The 24,748-nt window shown below is 37.3% G+C and overlaps 1 protein-coding gene across 2 annotated transcripts in view; it reads left to right on the forward strand.

Moving 5' to 3' along the window:
• Window positions 1-24,748, forward strand: part of plpp3 (phospholipid phosphatase 3) — a 169,454-nt gene that overhangs the window by 72,252 nt on the left and 72,454 nt on the right. For both annotated transcript variants that reach the window (XM_069938791.1, XM_069938792.1), the window contains exon 3: window positions 23,097-23,377. In XM_069938791.1, coding sequence (XP_069794892.1) covers window positions 23,097-23,377 — 281 coding nt within the window. The remainder of the gene's footprint in view (window positions 1-23,096; window positions 23,378-24,748) is intronic.

A 24,748-nucleotide genomic window follows, 5' to 3' on the forward strand; every position in this document is an offset into this window, starting at 1 on the left:
CTGCACAATGCAGGGACACTGATGAGGCACACTGTTGGATGAAGCAGAAAGGATCTGAACTTTTAATCTGGAATACCTACAGCTGATGTCCAATGCCTCAAATCAAAAGACCAACAACATGTGCCTTTCCTGTGTAACACCAATATACAGTCAATCTTGTGCTGCTCTCATCCAGCAACAAGGGTAGAGCCTTAACATCTTGAGACAAATTGTCAAAGAAATTTTAAAAGGAGCATAACGTAATGCAAAAAACATAGACTGTAATGAATTTAGCTTTATGCTGCCATTTCTTAACTTTTCTGATTCATTACATTAACTTTTTGAGCAAAAAAAACCCCATAAAATTACCAGGCCAGGTAACATCCATGACGAGAGAAAACAGAGTTTTGATGACCTTTTTATCAGGACTGTTTACCAGCTAAAATGTGCCACCTCAAAGCTTCAGCACGAAAGTGAGTGTCCCAATAGTAATTAGCTTGTTTCCATAATTGTATCTTGAATTGAGAAATAATTGATGGCTAAAGAGATGCATGTGTCCGCTTAACAATTTACAGAAATAGAACCATCATGAAAACAGAGAGCGTCGTAACAGAAACTTCTCATTTTGTTTTCCTCATTTGTTTTTTTTCTAGATTAGCCATTGATTGTATTTTAAATCTTGTGGCATTGTTTCCTTCCTCTGATTAACTTCCTCTGTATTTTAAGTATCCGTGAGAATTTCAACAGAAATTCAACTCCGAAATTCAAATTCAACTCAATTCAGTTTTTACTAGGCACGAAGAGCAACACCAGATTGACTGTGCGTTAGAGTTAAACAGGAAAGGCAACCTCTTTCAGAAAAGCCACAAGGATGTTTGGAATGAGAAATAATGAGCAGAATGAAGCCTAATACAAGTACTCCTAATGATACTAAATCATTTATAGGTTTTGAACTGTGTCAGACTCGAGACTCCTTGACATTATACAAATGTAATAATTATTTTAACGTGACCAATTGGCAAACTCATTTGATGAACACAAGCCTGATCAAATTATATCAATTGGAATTCTGTGAGTGAACCTGCCATCCTACATCACTGGGGTTAAACAAGTAAGTCTGGAGTTGAGTGGAATAAATAGATGTTTTGACCTGCTGATTTCTCCAGCACAATTGTGCATTGCATTCTATATCCACTGATTCATTCTATTGGATGTTTGCTTCTTAATATTATGAATCAACAAGATCTATAATAGAACTTGTAGGGTATCTTTGAAACAGTTATGGACCATTTGGATGTAATGCTACCTGTGAATTCAAAAATTGTGGATTTAAGTCAAGATATTTGAGCAGGAATTTGCTTCTGTTGATATAAAGGATTGCACAGAATTATTTTGAAGAAGCACAGGGAGGTTATTGACTGTCCTAGTATCTATCCCTCGATCAATATTTCTATTAAAAATAGATTATCTGTTTGTTGCAATCTTCTTTTGTGAGTTAGAAAATTGACTACTATATTTCTTGTACTTACATTTCAATGCTTTGGGATATCTGAGATCGTAAAAGTCATATGTACTTCTTTCCTTGTAACATTATAATCCATTCCATGGTCATTCACAGGAGTTATATAAAATTATTACTGAGGCACACTGGATCTTGGTCAGAGTCAGATTTTAAGAACAGTCCTAATTTCCTGCAAGAGTTTTTATTAGAAATTGATTTATCTGCTCAACTTGGAGTAAAGGAAAATTGAACTTTGGATGCTCTAGTCACAGTTAGCAGTGGTGAAACAATGAGTTTGGGGAGTCCAAATATTTATAGAAAATCAGGTGAAAGGAGATGAGGATTAGAGAATGCAGGATATAATTTTGCAAGCAAAGTTCTATTTAACTGGGAGCAGGTGTTGGTCTGGAGCACGGGGGTTATTGCTCAATTGGATTTAGTTAAGTCATAAACGATAGATTCTCGAATGACCAATTTCATGGAAAGTAGACTATGAGTTGGCAAATGGTATGTTCAAGTCATCCAATAAACGGGTTTAATGAATATGTTATTATGTTTTTGGACTGTGTCACAGAGATGGAAATAGGGAGCATTAATGAAATTAATGGATATGCGGTCAGATGGTCCTCTCAAAGTCAAATATGCCACCAGGTTGTGAACATCTGTGAGTAGGGAATAGAGTTTTGGGCAGAGACCAAAGGAATCTAAGTTGGAGTAAATCTCCATGCATACAATACTGGATTTCAAACAAGCATTTGATAATTTAGAGTCCATATTAAGGCCAAGGAAGCAAGTTTGAGATATTGGTCTGTGCTGAAGATCACAGGAGTAATTCTTTGTGGCAAAGGATTTATCTGAATAAGCAGACTCTCTCTCTGTGCTCCTTAATAATACTAAAACACTTACAGCCAAGGTAAAAGTAAAAATTGGAGTGCCAGAGTACATAGCAAAACTAAGGACTGCAGCTATCAAATAAGTGATTTTTAACAGATCCAGATTTTAACATTTCAAATAACCTTTGTATTGATAACAATGTTCATGTTGTTCCTGAATGGAATCCCTTCGGAGTGGTAAAATGTTGCCTTTGAGCTGGAATACATTGCAATTTCTCAACCTCTTTGATAACCCTCACATGGGTTTATCTTATAGTTGCACACCAGATCATAAAATGTATTCTGAGAAAGCAGGCTGTTTTGTCTGAGATACTTAAACAATGTGTGTATTCTGTTTGCATATCACTTTCACATGAGGGAGTCAAGGCTAGAGGAAAATGAACCAGCATTGTTCCTCTCCATTGTGTTTCATAATGTACAAGTAAATGCTTTAACTTTTAATTCCTTCGTGTAGTGTTTTAGTTTACATGAACTATTTACAGTAATTAAATAGTGCATGAAGGAATTTCAAACAGTGGTTAATTTCATTGAATGCAGACAGGCTTCATGCTACCAAGAACATGAAAGTGGCTACTGAGGTAGGTGAGGTGGAGAAGATGTTTGGTATGTTTTCCTTCATTGCTCAGGACACTTAGTACGAGGAGAGGCCAAGGGATGACCTTGTAGTTGTTTATAAAATCACGAGGGCCATTGATAAGATAAATAGTCATAGTCTTTTTTTTCCCAGGTTAGGGTCAACTAAATGGTATAGATTTAATGTGAGAGGAAAGCAAGCTAAAGGGCATTTTTATCATACAGAGGTAAGTGGATACATAAAATGAGTTGCCAGCAAAAGTGGTAGAGATGGGTATAATTGTAATGTTTAAATGACATTTAGACAGGTACAAGGTTTTAGAGGGATATAGGTTGAACTCAGGCAAATGAGACAAGCTTGGGTAGACAATTTGCATAGGCAAGTTAGGCTGAAGACCCTGTTTCTATCACTTTATGATTCTAATTAGATAATGACCTTCAATATCAACATTGAAGTTTTTGAGTATTAATTCATATTATTCTGCTGTCTTTGAGTTCCAGTAACCCAGGTTTGATCCTGTTCTTGCGTGTTGTCTGTGTGGAGTTTGCATGCTTTCCCTGTGACTATGTGGACTTCCCATAGGTGCTCCAGTTTTCTTGCAAGCTCCCAAAGACATGCTGGTTGGTAGGTTAATTCTTTATCGTGAATTACTAATAGTCTATGTGCATGGCAAGGCAATCAGCAAGAAATTGACGGTCATGAGAGAGGATGGTTAGCGCAACACTGTTTCAGTACCAGCGTTCAGGACCGGGGTTCAAGTCCCACACTGTCTAGAAGGAGTTTGTGCGTCCTTCCCGTGTCTCTATGCATTTTCCCCGGGGCTCTAGTTTTCACCCACCATTTGAAACATACTTTAGGTTGTAGGTCAATTGGATGTAATTGGGTGGCACTGTACTGTATGTCTAAATTTAATAAATTTAAGAAAAAAAATTACAGGAAACTTAAGCACAGGGGAAATTCCTTGCAGATAGTGGTGGATTTGAAGCTGGGTCGCTGTCACTGTTCTGCTAACAGCTACACTAAACACGCTGCCAAAAATCTATTTTACTGCTTCATGCCTTTTTCACATCAATATTGTTTTAATGTTAGCATTATCATCTGTTACAATAATCATTGAAACAAATGCAAAATGTTTCTTTATTCATTACCAGATTCCTTGGTTATTATAATCCAGAGTGCCGTCCAAAATGAAATAATATGTATCCTAATATGCATAAAATAATATCGTGACAAGAGATATGAGAAAGGCAGGTGAGAGACAATTAATGCAGAGTTAAATCTAATTAAATACGTATAACTTTTACAATTTTAAAATTTAGACATACAGGCCATTTTGGGCCACGAGTCCGTGCCACCCAATTTACACCCAATTAACCTACACTCCCAGTATGTTTTGAATGGTGGGAGGAAACTGGAGCCCCTGGAGAAAACCCACACAGACTTGGGGAGAATGTACAAACTCCTTACAGATAGCATGGACTCAAACCCCGGTCCGGTCCCGATCACGGGCACTGTAAAGGCGTTGCTCTAACTGCGACACCAACCATGCAGCCCTATGCTTTCTGTGCATGTGACATGATTGGGGATTTAAAAAAAAATGAAAGGAATCAAAATGTTTTGTGCTCTCCTGGATATTGGTGTAAAAATTATCTGACAGCTATAATAAAAATGGCCTGAAAAAGTGTACATCAAATCACTCTTTGCTGGATCAAAATATTCATTATATTTAAAAGTCAACAAATCAAATTTTTCACATGTTAAAGTGCAATTTGTGTTGAAGCATAACAGGCACACGTACAGTAAGTTTGCTTCTGAACTTTCTTCTAAAAAAGCAACAAGAGCTTTGCTGAGGCAGCAGCTGATACTTTCAGTTGTTACTGGAAAACAGAAATAATGGAGACCTTGGAGGCCCTCAGGGTTGCTATGGAGAACATCTTATAGTGATGTTAAGAGATGTTAATGAGATAGTCAAATAGAATGAGAAGGATGTTTAAAAAGTGCATAACTTGTACAGGATAAATGTTTTGTGAAGGTGAAAAGCATTTGCTAAAATTTGCAAAAACCTATAACATGTTTATGTAGAGTTTATTAAAAACATATTACTGCTGTAAATGGGCCCTTTGAGTTCCAGGACTGAAACTCCAGTTTTATTCCAGCTGTGCTGAATTACCACGTTCCAAATCCTCTGACATTTGAGATCTTGCTGTAAATTATTGGCCCTCATTAGGGTCCTGTATGTTCCCAATTAAAACCGGGGTAGACTATACACGCACCTGTGGTCTTTAGGGTAAACTGTTGCCTGATGATGAGATATAATGCTCACAGTGCAATCTCACAGGTCCTGAAAACTGCAAAGACCATGTGCAGACAATAAAACATGCATAATTGCTGGCTTATTATCTATTTAAATGTTATACTGTCGAACTTAACACATCTTCAGGGAGTACTACAGGATTTGACATCACTGTACTTGCCCGTGACAGGATATTTTGAAGTTCTCCTACTCTTTGGCAAAGCCATCAAACAATTCCCACCAGCTGCGAATGGAGCCTCTCAATTATACACCTCCCTATGGTCTTCCATCAATCTATTCTGGTTTTGTCCAATAGGAGGCAAAATTCAAACTCCAATAGCATAAACATTACTGACTCTTTAACTGAACTGCAACTTTTTATTTCCATGAGCCCTCCATTTAAAAGTACATCTGTGAGGCAAAATATTTTATGGTAATGGGCAGTCTCTTTTATATTTCTTTCCATTTTCCCTGTTGAACTCAATAGAAATAGTAATCAGAGGGATTTTAAATACCCTTCAGTACAAATCAATGGTTTTGAGGAGATGTAGATGATATCTTTCAAGACGCTGAACCCTCACAAGGCATCAGGCCCCGACGGGGTACTGAAAATCTGTACCAACCAACTAGCTGGAGTGTTCATGGACATTTTCAATCTCTTATTGCTGCAGCCAGAGTTTACCACCTGCTTCAAAAGGCATCAAAAAGAGCAGGATGAGCTGCGTCAATGACTTATTGCCCAGTAGCACTCACATCCACTGTAATGAAATGTTTGAGAGGTTGTCATGGCCTGATTTAACTCCTATCTAAGCAACGACCTGGCCCCACTGCAATTTGTCTATTGCTATAATCGACAGCAGATGCAATCTCATTGGCTCTCCTCTCAGCCCTGGATCACCTGAACAACAGCAATACCTACACCAGGCTGCTTTTCATCCATTATCCCCTCAGTATTGGTCACCAAGCTTCAAAAGCTGGACCTCTGTACCTGCCTCTGCAACAGGATCCTTGGAAGGCCACAGTCAGTGAAGATTTATAACATCTCTTCCTCACTGAAAGTCAACAGAGGTGCTGTGGAGGATGTGTACTTAGCCCACTGCTCTACTCTCTCTACACCCATGACTGTGTGAATAGACACAATTTAACTGCCATTTCCAAATTTTGCAGCAGGTTGTGGGCAGAATCACAGATGGTAATGAGGAAGTGGACAGGAGTGAGATAGATCAGCTAGTTGAATGGTGTCAGCAAAAGTTAGGAGCTGATTGTGGACTTCAGTAAGGGGAAGTCAGGAGAACACAAACCAATCCTCAGTGAGGGGTCAGCAGTGGAGAGGGGAGGAAACATCAAATTACTGTATGCCAACATCTCTGAACACCTATTCTGGGGCCATCATGTCGATGTAATCATGAAGAAGGCATGTCAGTGTCTATATTTCATTAGGAGTTTGAAGAGATTTTCTATTTTACCAAAGACCCTTGCAAATTTCTACAGGTGTATCGTGGAGAGCATTCTGACTGGTTGCATCACTCTTTAGTATGAAGGTGCCAATGAACAGGACAGGCAACAGAGGGTTGTAAATCTGGCCAGTGGCATCATGGGCATTAGCCTTCACTCCATGAGGGACATCTTCAAGAGGCAATGCTTCAAGAAAGCAGCTTCTATCATCAAGGATCCTCACCACCCAGGCCATGCCTTTTACTCACTGCTTCCTTGAGGAAGTAGGAACAGGAGCCGGAAGACAGACACAATATTACAAAAACAGCTTCTTCACCCTCCGTCATCAGATTTCTGAACGGACAATGAACCTATGGACACTATCTCACTTTTTCCTTTTTTACAATAGTTATTTATTTTTTTAAATCTTTTTTTTTAATGGAATTGTAATTTATAGTGATTTTGCACCTTCTTCTGGACAATACTACTGCCACAAAACAACAAATTTCATGACACATGTTCATGACAGTGAACCTGATTCATCAGCTATGCAAGATTATACTTAGAAGGAAAGGATGAATAGACTTACTTTTCTTTTGAGAATAACAAGCTGAAAGGTGAAAATGGATATCTTTAGAATGAATAGGTTTTGATCGAATAGATGAAGTGAGAATTTCAATTCAATTTCAATTTCAAAGGAAATTCAAAGAAACTTCTGCTCAAAGAATGGTGAAAATATGGATCTCACAGCTGCAGGGAGTAGCTGAAACAAAATTATAGATGCATTTAAGGGACAAGTATGAGGCTGTAGTTTTGTGCTGATAGATTTAAAGGAAGAAAGATGGAGCTCAAGTACTAGCATGGATTGGTTAGGCTGATTGACCTATTTATGGGCCACTTGTTTGGAATCCAATATGTGGATCATCCAACACAATGGCTGTTGTTCTCTCGAAACTTGGGAGCATGATTCCTTATCTCTGCAAAACTTCTGATATTGTTCAGGGAGCTTGGGTGGCATTTGCAGTGTAAATATAATTATGCATGCACATGTGCTTTTAAAATTTCAGATGTAATGCTGATTTTGCCATTATGATTCTAATTCAGAGATCTCTCATTAATTTACAATAATTTACAATGCATTGTCCCACAGTGTGAAATTAATCCTATTATCTAATGATTAATCAATTTTTAAAATAATTGATTTTACACTCAAATAATTGATTTTGCCATCTACACTCAAACCACTGCCCGTCGTCCTTTGCTTTGCCTCCCCTTCGGGCTTTTGCAGTTTGATTTTACTTTGTTTCATCCATAATTTCCCCCAACCCACTAATGTGCCTGGTTTTTTTTTCCATAAATATAAATGTAATTCAGCAATAGACATAAAATTTTATGAATGAAATAATTTATATGTGATTTACAAAATGAATTACTGGGGATGTTTTCCACCATGATCCTTTGATCGACGAAGAATATAAAGGGAAATTCATCCGTGAAGTACATTTCTCTCTATATTTCCTGAATATTTTTAAAAATCCTTCTGTAAGGAAGGCATGTGTGGAGGGACAGGCGATGGCTTTTCAAAATAATATGACTGATATTGCCCCCCGCCCCAGGCAATACACACAATAGAATATAGAACAGCACAGCACAGTACAGGCCCTTTGGTCCATGATGCTGTGCCAACCTATGTAAACCTACTCAGCAATCTAAACCTTCTCTGCCTCACACACATTATCCCTCTAATTTTCTTGCATCCATGTGCCTGCCTAAGAGTCTTAAAAATGTCCCTATTGTACCAGACTCCACCACCACCCCTGGAAATGGACTCCAGGCACATTCACTGTTTAAAAAAAACCACATACTCCTGACATCTCCCATAAACTTTTCTCGCCTCACCTTATACAGATGTCCTGTGGTGTTTTCTATGGTGCTGTCTGTTTACTTTATCTATGCCTCTCATAAATCTCTTACAGATTTCAATGAAGACGCCTCTCATCCTTCTGCAATCCAAAGAGAAAAGCCCTGGCTCTGTTAAACCTTGCCTCATATGACGCATTCTTCAATTCAGGCAACATTTAATGAATCTCCTCTGCATTTTTAAAAGCTTCCACCTCCTTCCTGTAATAAGGCAACCAGAACTAAATGCAATACTCCATTCCATAAGGTTCATGAAAGGACTATTCTTTTTTGCTTAAGCAAGGTAGTGATTATGTTAACCAATTAAAAGAAAAATAATAATTTAAAAACTAACCAAGTAGTAATATTTCCTTTTGATAGTCAGGATCTGCCCTGCAGCAGCTGTGAAGCGTCTGCTGGTACATGAAGCTGCTAAGGTGCTGAGAAGTCAAATGAGATTTCCTAACCAGTTGTGTTGGGAATTGGGTGTGCTCCAAACCTTCCTCTGATGTAATAGTACAGTTCATCTTCAACAAAAATAAGAATTTTGGATCATTATGTTTAACCTTTGTTTGCTCTCCCCAAAGAGATGAGAACTGAAAGATACTAGTATTGGTCATTTGAGATGGGAACTGGCCACTTCCTACATTGCCACAGTCTAAATGATCGGAAATCACGAAACTCCCCCCTAACTTGGTGCTTAGATGATGTAGTTGGGTAAGGCAGGTAACTTCAGCTATTGTAGGAAAATTGATGCATGTTCTTTGTCTGAGGGTGGGTGGGGATGGGGTGGGGGGTGGGGGGAACTCTAAGATGGGTCGGTCTCCTGATTATGAGCCATCAACTTGTGAGGTACATGAGATGATACTAAAGATCAGCCTTGGATATCATTGATAATGTGGTTATTATCACAATAGCCACTGCTTGCTGTAGTTACACATGAATAATTGCTACTTGAATCTGATAGAAGTATTTAAAATCAAATGGGATCTATAGAGAGTGGATAGAAGAAAATAACTCCATTAGCAGAATCGTGAAGAACTAGAGGTAATAAGATTCGGGGGCCATGAGTGAGAGTTAGGGAAGGATTAAATTGTTATGAAGCAGGTTTACATACGTTGGCACAACATTGTGGATTGTGGGGACTATGCTATGCCGTAATGTTCTATGTTCTTGGGAGAATGAATTGGGAAAAGAACCAAAACTGATCTGGATAAATACTTTTTACATGGAGAGTGCTTAGGATGAAAACAATACTGCCGGAGTGTGATAACGAAGGCAGATTCATGCATGCCATTCAAAAAGGGATGGATTGCTCCTGCATATAGAGCTAGCACTCAATGGGTCAAATGCATTCCTTTTGTGCCATAACTTGGGTGACTTACCTATGGAATCCCAGGGCTCTGATTCAAGGAATTGAGGTTACTTTAGAAATGGATGAAGAGCAAAGAGGTTTTTTTTGCATGGAAAACTCAATTTTATCTTTTCTAATGTAACATTAAATTAGATTTATGTGGCACTTTTAGAGGAGTTAAATATCAAAAGGTTCCATCTGAAAAGTGCAATCAACCAAGAACCATCTTGAGTTATTTTTTAGGGTGATTAAGAATTTGATTAATGTGTGGATTTAAGAAGAATCTTAATGGAGGAGGGGGAGGGGTGGAAGAGAGTCAGGGAGAGATGTGGAGGACTGTGAGGTCCAGAGAAAAGATTATAGAGCCTTGGGTCCAAATAGCTGAAGACAATTTTGTCAATGGTAAGAAATTGAGTTTTCTGAATACATGACATTCCAGATTTGGAGGAGGGCCATACAATTTCAGAAATAAGGTCTGATCTCGTACAGTGCACATTTTTTTCTTAAAGAAACTCACAATATAATTTTAATAATTTAAATATGTATAACTATCAGAAGTTGAGAAACAGAACAAAACAAATGACGTGGTAAGGTTTTAATGCTTGCTGGATTGTGCAGTTAGTCTCAACTGAGAAAATCTGATTTTCATTAAATTGACTTTAAAGATTACCAGATAAATGGGCTTGAGCCCAATATGTGACTGGGCTGATTATAAGAGATACTGAAGTGTGTCACAGTAAATCGATGCAAAAAGACAAAAAAAACACACACACACACACACACTCAGATGCTGAGATACTGCAAGAAGAAATGCAAATTTAAAAAATGTTTTTGGTGGAATAGAATCTGGTCTATTTTGTGATAATTATTTCAGAGATTTAAATCCTTCAGATTATTTCTCCTGTTTAGAAGAGAGTTGGATATTAACAATTTGTTTCCCAGGTTGAATTTCTTTTTCCTTTTTCAAAAGAGAACTAAGCAAAGACATATTTAAGAGCTGTCTTTAAGCGAATAATCAATTTACCTTATTTAAAAACATAGGAACATATTTTTAAATACTTCAACATGCAATTAGAAAGATTGCCCAATGAGTCCTGGTAAAGTCATTTCAGGGCTCAAGTTGGCTTTAAGAAAGGATCATAACTGAAGGTAACAGAAGAAGATCTTGTTGGGCAAGTCATATTTCCTCTTCAGCTGTTCAAACGACCCAAAAAAAGTCCTTTTTCATAGCACCCTTCCAGATGTTGTATCCCTTTATGATGCCAAGTCTCCAGAATTTTGTTGTTTAAAGTCATAGGCATGAGTTCATTTTGTCTCAAAGATGTTTTTGGTGACAATCCCCTATGAAACTACTTCATGAAGGAAATGTATATAAATTTATTTCTAGAATGTATTTCTTACTGATGAATGAGTGCCCAGATCAGGTTTGCATAAATCTAGAGTGGGATGGGAGTCAGATCTGAGCATAACAATTGATGGACAACTCTAGTCTGATTTATGGCGAGGAAGTTAATTAGCTATTATTCAATGCCAGGTATAAACTGGTTGACTATAATTTCCTCCAACAGCTAACCTCCTCCCCCCACCACCACAAAAACTACATCCATATAAGCCTGAGTTGTCAGCGATGTGCTTCATGTCTGGCATACAGGTTGGCTCCTTCTTGCACTCCACCTGGCTCTGTACAAAGGCGAGACCCTTCTGGTACGACCTCTGTGCCACCTTGGCTCAGATCACAGGAGTCACCTTCCCATTGGATCCAGAGCTTTGCTTACAGGCCATTTTCATGAGTGTTAGTAGATTGTTAACTAATTTTCAAATTAAATTTACAGAAATTGCTCCATGTGTGGTATGTCTCCCCTCTGCTCATTGATAGATGGTCTTCGGAAATGAACAGCTGTATTCCTCTTGAAAAGATCACATACGATCTTAGACCTTCCTGAAAATTTGGCAACCTTATCTAGAATATATAGGCTCTTCACTGATACCACTATTAGCGATGTGATCATTTCTGGCTAGCCAGAAGTTCCCCGGTAAAGTATATAGCATTGTGGTATTACCGTGTTTCTATGTGTTTCACTGTACGCACTGATGATGGAATTTTTTTCTTTATCTCCTTTTCTTTCTTTGTTTAATTGGGTTTACACAGAACGGGTAGGGAAGTGGGGTTTTCTTGATGTTTTGTGTTTTATATAATTGCTAAATATACTTAAAAAATGAAAAATAAAATATTATCAAAAAAGAAAGATTGCCCAATGTTGCATAACCTCAAATGCTCTTGTGAAAATGAAATGTTATGTTGTCATTGCAGAGGTTGTTGCAATCTTTGAAGCAGGTGCTGTATTTATGCATACTATCAGTGACATTCTTTTTAAATAAACACTTAAAAACTAAATCATAGGAACATAATAACAGGGAAAATGGGAGTAGGTTAATCAAGAGTCTTTCCCGCTCTGGAATTTAATGAGATCATGGTTGATCTTAATGTAGCCTCAACTCCTGTTAATCATACCCACCCTTGCTAACATTTCCAACTCCTTGTTTATCAACAATATTTCTAACAAAATCAAAGACTGTGTGCTCATAGGATTGTACAGCACATAAACAGAGACCCTTGGTCCAGTAGTGTCACTAGGTTGGTGTCACCCAGTGTGGTAACTCATGGTGTTACCCCTCCCCCCATATCAGACTATACAGGAACCTTAGTAATGTTTTTTGTACTAATGTTATTTGTAAATCGTAATTCCTGCATATTACTGAACGTAATGGGATAAACAACTAGCAAAACTAAAATTACACCTTTAAGTTACAATATCGTATGCCCAATAGCAACGAAAACATTGTAGCGTGTGCAGACAAAACCACGGATTGTAATTGGGTAATAAATGACAGCTCTAACTGGAAGACATTAAAAGGTTCAAAAAGTAAATTAGCATAGAGTTTTAGCCTTGTAGGTATATTGATACATGTAAACTGGGCTTATAAAAACATGTTTTTGTTGTTATAACTAACTACAGGGATATTTTTAATAAAAAATAATAAATTTCTGCTGAAACACTGCACAAAAATTTTATAGACAGTCATTTTGGTCTTTCCCTCCCCCCCCGCCCCCATCTTGTGGTGTCACCCTGTGCACCCCCCTAGTGACGCCAGTGCCTTTGGCACACTGCCTTTTCGTTTGCCTTCACTAATCCCATTAACAGTAGTAATTACATATGGCAATGATTTCCAGCTATCAACCACTCCATGTGTGGGAAAATCAACTTGCCTCTCAGATCCCCTTTAAAATTCCTTTCTCTCACCTTTAAAACCAAGCCCTCTAGATTTTGATACTGCCACCACAGGGAAAAAAAAGATTTTGACTTTTATTATCTTTCTTGTATGGTCTACCCTCTGCTTTCTCCACTCTGGTGAAAACATGTTTAGCATATTTAATCAATTAGAGACTCCTGACGCACTGAGAGAAAGAACTTCACCCCATTTCTGTGTTAATTAGGCTACCCCATATTTTTAAAAAGAGATTTCTTGTTCTAGATGCTCCAACAAATGGAAGCATTCTCTCAACATTCACTCTTTTAAGACTTCCCAAGATCTTGTATGTTTCAATCAAGTTACCTCTCCATCTACTCAATTCCATTAGATAGAATAGCACCCTGTATTCCGTCTTGACAGTCTCCAATCAGACAGCATAAATATCAACTTCAATTTCCATTAATCACCATCCCTACTCTCCTGGTCTCTCTTTCATGTCTCCTTTCAATCCGCCCCCTTCCCCTTTCCCTTCCTCCTATCAGAGAGCTGTCCTCTGCCTTTTTGCCCTCTCACTTCTCAGCTGATTTCTCTTCTACACTCCTACTTGTATCCATCTATTCCCTCTTGCCTGTTACCCTTTGCTCCCTCCTCCCCCTCCTCCTTTCTCTTCCTCCCTTTTATTTAGACAACTCCAGAAAAGGGTGAATCCATGAGTCCAATTCCCTCTGCATTTCCTCCTCCAAGGCACCTACTGTCAGAGGTGGAGCAAAGGGGCACCACCTCCTGTTTAAATGGGTGAGCGCTGAAGCTAGCTCGAAATGGGGTCATCTTCAGCCTGCGACTGAATTGCGCAAATTTTAAAAGGGGTTTCTATCCCTGGATTGCCATGAGGCGCAGAATTCGGGCCATCTGTATCTTTTTTTCAGATCTGCAATGAATAGAATATAAAATTGCTATCCTGTTCAATTCGATTTCAAAGTGTTGTGGCTCTTGTTCAAATCTTTGAGCAGTATAACAAATCGTAGGGTCTACCGGCTGGTCTCTGCTATCACTTCTCTCACACTTCATTTGCCTTTTGTAGAATCTGGCCCCGCCCAGTATTCAGTCACACCACTCTTGACAGTTATATACCTGGCACCCAGCAAGTGGTCTGCTCCCAATGCAGGAATGGTGCAGAGGAGTGGGCTTCGGTTTCCGTTTAACCCGCCACCAAATTGCTAACTTTCTGATTCACCGTCCGGACCCTGCTAGATTGAGTCCATCCATGGGGGGCAATGGGATAATCACAGTTCCACAGTAATCACAGTGTGCTGCTAGGACATTGTCCATTTATTGATTCTTGGATTTGTATCCTTCCTCTGACAGTTGGGGAAGTAACGATAGCTGCTCCCCCATAACATCGTGAGTATTGAAGTGTTTTGGGATGATGTCCACTCACTAATCTGAGCTTGCATCATTTTGGGTCGAACCTTTGTAAATCTGTCTGTTTTATTGAAAAACAGGTTGACTTAAACCTGTGGGAGAAACCATTGGTTGGATCTACCTTGGTGCTGATTTTGGCTCGCGAAAGCAAATTCTCCATCAACACTCAACAGATGGGATCCATGTGAACAGAGTGCACTCATCGTAAGAAAGAAAAGATCAATTGGGGAATATTCAAGATGAGAGGGCAGTAGGGAAGGGGTGAACAGCAATTAAATAAAAAAATTGCAGGCAGGATACTTTCCTAATCTGGTTTGTGAATGGAGCCTTCTCGAGGTGATCACATATTGCACAGTATGTCAGACTGTGGTGTCCTCGCTGCTAGCATGAGGGTTTTGTTTTCTGGGGGAGGGGCTGAGAATTGATGGAAGGATCTGTCCCAAGCACTCGGAAGCACTTTGCATTAACTACAGGTGTTTCCAGATGTTGTAAATTATTTAGATGGCAGTTGGACTGAATCTCAAGCTATATGCCAGTCTTCGTTTATCAGTGCTTCCTTCCTTTTGGCAGGGCCTTTCACTTCCTGGCATGTCTGTTCTACATGACAACAGAGGGCAGCACTGCTGTGCTTCATGTCCCGCCCCTTTTGTACTGGGAAGCTGGAACCCTATGTAAAAGGACACAGCACTGTAAAGCTGAATTAAGATTTCCCTTCTACATATTTTGTGAGTTAGGCAATAAGGCAGCTTCTCTATATAAAAAGGGCTGTAGATAGAACCTTAACTCTACCATCCTTTCCTCCTATTGCAGGTACCAATCTAGTAAATATCCCCTAAACTGATTCCAAATAAGTATTGGTCTATGCAGTTTATTCTATTCTATACAATTGAATCATAATCTCTCTACTTTTGTATTTAAGTTCAATAAATGATAACATTTGGTTAGCTTTATTGAAAACCTGCTATACCTGCATGCTAGCCTTTTGCCAATCATACATTGGATCACAGAGATCCTTCTGCATTTCAGAAATGTGCAAGATACCTTTTAGATATGTTCTTTCATTTTTCCAGCAGAAATGGATACATCTTCCAATGTGATGTTACATTTGCCTGATCGTTTCCCATTCAAGCAATATTTGTATCCCTTTGTAGTCCCCTTTGTGTTCTTCATTTTCCTAATTATCACCAATGGTTCTTTAGCTTCATGTATATAGTTGTTGATATTACCCTAGCTCAGTGGTTCTCAACCTTTTTCTTTCCATTCACATACCACCTTAAGTAAACGCTATGCCATAAGTGCTCTGTGATTAGTAAGGATTGTTGAAGGTGGTATGCGAGTGGGAAGGGAAAGTGGAGAACCATTGGTCAAGACACAATTGCTACTGAAATATTTTGCTTGAGAAAAATTGTCATTGCCCATTGCCTTTGGAGCTATGAAACTGTGCACATATTGAGTCATTTTGGTGCAATTAAAACTGTGGTTTTCTTTTAAAAAAATATTTTATTTAAGATCAACACATATATAAGAAATTTTAAAAATCACATTGTTACAATGTTATTGATTAAATGCATGTTGATTTATACAAAGAAAAAGAAAAAAAAACTACAAAAGATCCCCACCTAAACCCTCCCTCCCAACCCCCAACCCCTTCTACCCCCACTAAAAATACTAACTATAAAAAAAATCAGACTTACTAAAATACATAATGAATATGATTATATATTGAATTGGATTGCTTTAGGAAACGTTCAACGATTCCAAAAACATTCCACAAGAAAGCATTATTTATTTTTAAGGGAAGACTTCTCTGGTCCAGAGGATTCAAAGGAATTACTTATAAATTCAAACCTAATGTTCAAGCATATGGACTCTCAATCTGTAAAAATATTGAATATTTACCTCTCAATTTATGTAATTTTTTCTAATGGAATACAACTTTGAATCTCTGTTTGCCATCTTCCTATAGTTAATGAAACATCTGATTTCCAAATGACAGCAAGCTAATTTAACAAATTTCAACTGAAAATCTAATAAATGTAATTTAGGAGTTATATTTTCAAAATTTCCCATCAAACATAACTCGGGATTCAATGAAAAAACAATACCTGTAACCTATAAACTGTAACCTGTTGCAAAAACTTACTAATAGAAATTCAAAAGGTTTAATTTTTGAACAAGACCATGTAGAATGAAGAAGGGTCTAATACTTTCACCACATCTAAAACATTAATCCACTATGTTGGATTTTCATCCATTCAATTTCTGAGGTAATATATAACTGATGTAAAAAAATTGTAATCTATATCTTACATTAACTGTATTAGATGTAACCTCTTTACATAAATTTTGCCAAATATGTCGATCTATCGATAACAAGTTAAGAAATTATTTTGGAAAGGTAAGATGGCAAGAATATAGTTAGAAAAGTTAACATGGAAATATGAATTGGGTGGATTACAACTTCCTAATTTTAAGAATGATTATAAAGCAGCACAATTAAGGTTGCTTGCTTCTTTATTTGGAAATATTAAACCATCATGGGTAGAAATTGAGTTAAATAAAATTGGAGAAAGTATACCTGAGGAATTTATTTATAAATAGAAACCAAGGTTAATGGTTGCTGACAGAGATGTTCCATTATTGAAATATTTGATTAATATTTGGAATAAGGTTAAGTTTGAAAATGATGGAAGTCCTTTGTCATCAAAAACACCATTAATTAATTCTCATAATTTTTTCAAAAGATAATCCTTTTTATAGATATCTGATAAACTAAAGGAATTTCTAAAATAGGGGATTGTTATGAGAGTGGTAGAATGATATCATTTGATCAGTTAAGAATTAAATATGATATTCCACGTAATACTCTTTTTTTTAGTTGTTTTCAATTGAGAGCTTATTTAAGAGAGAAATTCGGACAAGATATAAAAAGATTCTACAGGTTTAGAACAGTTGATGGAATTGTTAAAAAGTGTATCTCACTAGCATGTATGAAATTACAAGAGAAAGCACCTAAATTAGGTTTATTTAAGTCAAGAAAAAAAATGGTGGTTTCAACCTTTTTCTTTCCACCCACATACCACCTTAAGTAATCCCTTACTAATCACAGAGCTCCGATGGCATAGGAAATATTTAAAGTGGTATGTGAGTGGAAAGAAAAAAGGTCTCGAACTACTGCCTTAGTTCTTCATCCTTAAATTCAAATTTTCAGATCTGTTGGTAGTTTTATTCACATGATATCTGCCATATTTCAATTTCCTTACATTCTTTGAAGTGGGGATGGATTATGGATTCAGTATCTGCAATAACTTGATTTTTCAAGGATACTGCATATCTGAGACTATGAGTGGAGTACCCCTTATCCGAAATGCATGGAGCCAGAAGTGTTTCTGATTTTGGATTTTTTTTTCAGAATTAAAAAATGCACTCATTTGCTTAGACTTAACGATACATGCATTCACATTTCAATACAAATATTTACATATGCACAAATTAACTGATGTAGACATATATTGAAAAATCTACACTCAATAATGCACTACTTACATCTGCTATGTCCCGTTCTCCGATTGGGATTTCTGAACTCTGTTACGTAGTGTGTATTGTGTGTCCACAGACGAAAAAAGGTTTGGATTTTGGATCATTTTGAATTTCATGTATTTGGATAAGGGGTACTCAACCTGTATTGTTTCTTGTCAAATGTTTTCAGACTTGCTGTTAATCTTAATTAATAGCCTGACAGCCACTTGTGATTTAAGAAAAACTATATTTTCCTCCTGAAATTCAAATATTTTCTTCTTTTCAACATTTCCTGATTGATGTACTTGGCATCTTTAGAAAAATAATCCTAATTCCATATGAGAGACTGGTCAGCAATTTCCCTTTAGATTCCTGATATTTTTTTGACCTATCTATCAAAGTAGTTTTAAAACTACTTCCTGACCCTCCATTCTGTTTCACTATCATAAAACCAGGGAATTATGTGAAAATAATAAAAAATATCAGATTTACACTATTAATAAGTATGAAATGTGAAACTGCAAAATATACAAAACAATTTTGGATTATATGGTTGAAAGGTTAGAGTTTTGCTCCTACATCAACAAAGAATAATAAAGATATTGACACTAATGTGTACAGTCACTACTGAAAGAGCTAGTGGTCCTAGGGGTACACATGTGAACATAATTGTATTGCCAGTCTAGTCTTTGCCAACAACACTGCCTCTTGTTACTACCTTCATGTAAGATCATAGTGTAACCATTTGAAAAAGTTTGATTCGTCCTTGACGAAACACTTAACATCAAATCATTTAAGTTAGTTAGAAATACTAATTGTATGAGTAATGGCAGAACTCACAATTTGACAATCTGTTTCCTACACGTGTTGTGTATTTTACAGAACTACAGACCGCGTTTGTCATGTGTTAACTAAATGTAACATTTCCTCTCTTGATGAAGAGATTTCTTTTCCGGAAAAAGCTAAAAAAGGACAAAATTGTCAATGATTTTGTTAACAAAATTAGTCCCTGTACAATATTTTAAATTTAATTTTATGGTCCTCTAACTATTTTTGTTAAATCTGCAGTTTGCTGGGAATCCTACCGACTTAATAGTATTAGTCTGTGTACCAGTAAATCCCTCGGATACATTTTCAGTTTTACTATACTAATTTATAAATTACAGAAACATTAATATAGCTTTTGCAATTTAATTGCAAGTCCTCAGGTTTCCCAGACTTCCTGAATCTTGACATTATTTGGAGGAATGCAGCAAGTGCGCAATGTTTGGCAAGAAACATCCCAACAGTATTGACTGACATCTCTCGCTGCTTTCTTCACAGTTCTTGTTTAAATTTAGACATACAGCACGGTTACAGACCCTTTCGGCCTATGAGCCCATGCCACCCAATTACACCCAATTGACATGCAATCCACGGTACGTTTTTGAATGGTGAGAAGAAACCAAAGTCTCCGGGGAAAACCCAGGCCAACATGGGAAAAACATAAACTCTTTCCAGATTTGAATCCCGGTCCCGATTGCTGGCGCTGTAACAGCATTGCACTAACTGCAACGCTAACCATGGTGCCCAAAAGAAACTGTGTGCCAACAGAAATGTGGCAAATTTGGAGATTTATGTATTTGATCATTATCTTTGAGTTGTGATATATCAGATGAACTTGAGCACCATTTATACTTTGTTACCTGTGGTGTCAGCTGAAGACTTGGGAGACTGGGAACAGCAGTACTGTAGTTGAACTGGCAGGAGCAATACCAGCATCAGTAGAAATAGGAGTATAACGGGCAACATTAGTTAGAATAGTGGGGAATGATTCACACAGTCCTCTAAGTTAGAGAGGGCCAGAACCGGGTATATATTGCAGAAGATGAAGTTAGTATCTGAGGAGTATAAATTCCCTTTTTAATATAAGGGAATTTTATTTATAACTTTTTTATTAAAAAAAAATTTCTGTCTCATGTTTTATTGTTTATTTTTTACTCTCTCCCTCACTGGGGGATTATTCTTCTTTTCAATAATATCTTTGATATATTATGAAGAAAGTGTCAATTGTTAATTCAATCAAATCTTAGTTTTAATGTTTTGATTAAGTTAACTAACGATTGATGGCTATGTTTTTGATTTACTATTTATATACATTATTTATATGATATAACTGAGGCCATTCGCCAGATTATTATGTACACAGGTTTTTTTTAATTAAACTCAATAAAAATATTTAAAAAATAAAAGAACAGGGTAGCATGCAGGAGGCTTCACTTAATCCACAGGATTGACAACTTCCATAACAATATAGAACAACAATGTTTCAAAGATCTTAATATTGCCCCTTTTACACTTGCAAGTGGTCCCAGGAATTAACAGCCAATCGGTCTAAAAAGGGTCTAGTATGAAAGGAAAATTTTCTCAACACCAGCGTGAGATGACGTCATCTCACACCGGAGATTGATGTCCTCAACCCCTAGTACAATCCCTGGCGTTTGCCGACATTGGAGTTGCAATCAGGCAAGTGTAGAATGAGCAATTGCATTCTGGGATAGACATGACCCAAGTTTTTGCATGAGTGCAGGAACATGGAGGAAGAAAAGATTAAAATAAAGGTATAAACTTTGTCATGGAAAAGTCACAGTGGGGGGGGGGAGAGAGAGAGAGAGAGAGAGAGAGAGAGAGAGGAAATAAATAGCAATAGTGGACAATTTTTAAACAGCGTGGGAAAGTTGGTAGCCCTATAGTATAGCACACAATTTATAAAAGCAATGGCGAACCTGACTTCCCAGAATGCTGTGTGGCAAAGAAACACCTCCATGAGTGCTCCATGCATTCAGCCATGCATATAGCCCTTTCTCTTCTGCACTGAATTCTGGGAGGGCCATCACTTTTTCCCCACAATATTTATATATTGTGTGCGATAGTGCTACCAACTTTCCTACGGTCTTATAAATTGTGCACTACAGTGCTACCAACTTTTATATCCTGTTTAAAATATTTCTGCTATTACTATTTATTGCTCGCACTTTCCCATGGTCCCTTATAAGGGTTTATATAGGTCAGCACAACAGCAGGGGCTGAAGGGGGTCATACTGTGCTGTACATAAAGAATAATTATGTTATTACTAGGCATGATTAATTTTGTTCAAATATAAGATCATAATACATTGATCAGGATTTAGGGCAGGTCTACCATCGCTCAGTGTGTCATGATGTCACCGGTAGAGGGTAGAACGGTCCTAACCCTGGAGATGGCTCCTTACAAGTGTGAACGCATGCAGTGTCCCAGTTAAGAGTGGCCAAGTGTGAACAGCAAAAATGCCAGTATTCTAGGACACAAAACGACCAATTTAGTGGGATGCAAGTGTAAAAGAGGCTTCTATCATATCAGGTGGAGGTTCAGCCTTTGAGCATCTACATTCCTCTCTGCTAATCCTTTTTGCTGAATTCCCAACTCAACCTCCATCATTTGCTTTTTGGAATGCCCTTCTGATACTGAAATTGAAATATAGGAGTTGACCGCATGTGAATTGTCACCCGGTTAATTCAGGTAATTGGTCAGGAAACCTAAAAATAATCGTGTAATACAACAGCTTGGTTTTAAAACCACTGTAATTTGTGTTGTATATACTTTCCAGATTCAAGAGTGGAAGCAATCTCTATCAGGAAACTAAAATTTTTACATCTGGATATCAGGTTATTTTAAAGTATGTATGCTCTTTACAGGCAAATTACTGTATGTCAATATTATCAGCCAAAAGTAGCTCTGTCCTTTATGCTAATCTCTTTGATTCTTTGAGCCAAGCAGACAGTAAAACGATTGGATGAATCAGTTAATTGGCAGATAATGGATGATTGCTTACAAAAACAAAAATATAAAAAGGTTCCCACATTCCAGCTCTGCTGTTAATCACATTATGAACTCCTGCATTCCTAGAGGGAAGGGTTACGATCCTTCTTGAAGCTTGTTTGCAGTAAACAATGCAGTCTTTCCTCCAGGTCATTTATTTTTAATATTATTGGTCTGTTTTTAGAGAAGAATAACTCAATGTGGGAGCTGGTATTAATCACACCTGTTTGTTTTGAGTATATCAAAATATACTTCTTCTTTGAAACTTGTCTTCCTGGCTCCTATGTTAGTTTATTAAATTCCCCAAGTTTCTTTCAAATCTGATGTTCTCACTTTTCTCCTCAAAAATATGTGCTTGACTCTTCTGATTTTGCAGACCAGCATCTCATCTCCAATCTCTCTTTCTTTCTCATTTATGCTGAAGCTTCCTTTTATATTAATTTTTTTTTCCTCTTGGGGTGCATTGCATTAATTTAATTATACTTGTTGTTTATAGTGTGTGCAGCTAAAGCAAACAAGAACTTCATTGTGTGTGCACATCAGACTTGTGTACACGATAAGCTCATCTCATCTTGTTGGATAGGTTACCCTTCTATTTCACTTCGTTACTCCTTTGTATCAGTTCCAAAATGATCTTATTAACATTCTCTTCCAGTGTGACCACTTTACATGCTCTGCCCTTGTAATATTTTTCAAACGTCGAGATTAGGGTTATTCTTGTTGTACTCTCTGAGTATTGTTTACTTGTTCCTGAAGAATTCTCTGCACTTTCAGTACAAAATGGCACAACACCACAATCCGATTATGATTTTAAATTGTGGCTAAAAGTATACATCCCTTTTTTTGAACTAAATTGTTGAATTGCATTTTCCAATGAGCCTTTAAGCTTCTAAATGAGAATTTGAAAGGTTTCTCTTGCTTCATATTTTATTCCTTTCAAACTTGTTTTCAGCTGCTGTGGGGAATATTTTTTTCTGACAGTCTAATAGATACTCTTAACCCCTCCCTGATCTGCATTAAAAAAAAATTGTCAGCCTCTATAATGCTCATTATTGTCCTATCTAGTTTTGCATGGCATTGTTTATACTCAGGAAAAATTGAATGACCCCGTAATAATTTTGTTTGTTTTTGTTAACAGATAGTGTCAGGAGAATGCTACCGGATCCATTACATGAAAGAACGCTCCAAGTCCTTTATCCGCAACCCCTACGTAGCCGCTCTGTATAGACAAGTTGGTTGCTTCATCTTTGGATGTGCGATAAGCCAGTCCTTCACTGACATTGCAAAAGTGTCCATCGGTCGTCTGAGGCCACACTTTCTAGATATTTGCAATCCAAATTTTTCAACTATCAACTGTTCCCTGGGTTACATCGAGAACTTTGAATGCAGAGGCAATGAAAGCAAGGTTCAGGAAGCAAGGTGGGATCTTTTTTGTTGCTTAGGAATATATGAAATAGAGCCTTGCTATGCTGTTGCCCTAGTGTGCCGTCTCACTGCCAGTCACTCACCCCCTTCCACAATTACTGAATGTGGTGGAGTCAAAATTGTCTTTGCCTACAAAGCAAAAATACCTGATATTTCAAAAGACTGTCAATTTTACATTTTGCCCAATTTTACTTATAAAGTATGTGGGATCACTTCTTAGATTATTTATGAAACCATTTTAAAAATTGCAATGGCATTTGATTTAAGTGGTAGGGATAGTATCTAATTATAAAATATTGCAAAACTTTGTTGATTACAAGAGGCAGTGGAGTCAACTGATTATAATTTTTTTCAATTTTAATGCCGTGTGTTCTTATCACCTAACATTTGAATTCTTATTCATTTAAATGAAAGATGTGTGGTTTAGTTATCGAGCATTGTAGCCCTTTGTGATTGGGATTATATTTTCCTCCTGATTGGTGAAACCACCTATCTCCTGCCTTTGATCACTCCATCCCCTTTTGCTCCACCATTGATGGCAATTCATTCATCCGCCTCAGTCTTAATCTTCCCAACCTCATGCCCTTTGAGGTTATCCTTTTAATCCATCATTTTGACTGCATTTTTAGTTTCTCCCTCCAGCCTATTTTGTTCTGGAGTTGCACCCTTTGTGTGCATGATGTACAAGGAATTTTTTTCTACATTACAGGTTCTTTACAACTTAAAGTTCTAAATGCATGCTTCTATTTCACACATAAATAAACATTCAAAAGGCAGCTAAATCTAGTGCAAATAGATCACAGGCACACTTCCCAGAGATTTTCATCCATTATGTGAATGGACAGAACATTACAATAACTCTGATGCATGTCAGAGGAAAAGAAGCACCCTGGCAAGTATAGCGTAAGACACAGGACCTGACTCGATATCTGGTGCAGAATCGCAGAGTTGATAATGTTGATAACTGTTGGAGTTCAAGACTGGAAGATCATAAATAAAATATTCAAAACAAAAAATCGCAGAGTTCTAGAGAAGTTACTCATTAAAGGAGGCTATTCAGTCTATCAAGCCAATACTAGCTCCATGCAAACCAAGTTCAGCAACTCCATTTTTTTGTTTCCTTTCCAACGCCCTTATTTTTGCTTGTTTTCAAATATTTGCCCAATCCCTTTTAGGACACTGCAGCTGAATCTATTCCAACACTGACTTTGCCTACTAACCCCTCAGTATGTAAAGGAGGTTTCTGCGAATAGCACTTTTGCATCTTATGCTAAAAAAAATCTTATGTGTTCTGATACTTGACCCATTAACCATAAGGAAAAATCTCTCTCCATCTACCCTGCCTAGACACATTATGATTGTTGA

The sequence above is a fragment of the Narcine bancroftii genome, chromosome 5, assembly GCF_036971445.1.
Source record: "Narcine bancroftii isolate sNarBan1 chromosome 5, sNarBan1.hap1, whole genome shotgun sequence".
NCBI lineage: Eukaryota > Metazoa > Chordata > Chondrichthyes > Torpediniformes > Narcinidae > Narcine > Narcine bancroftii.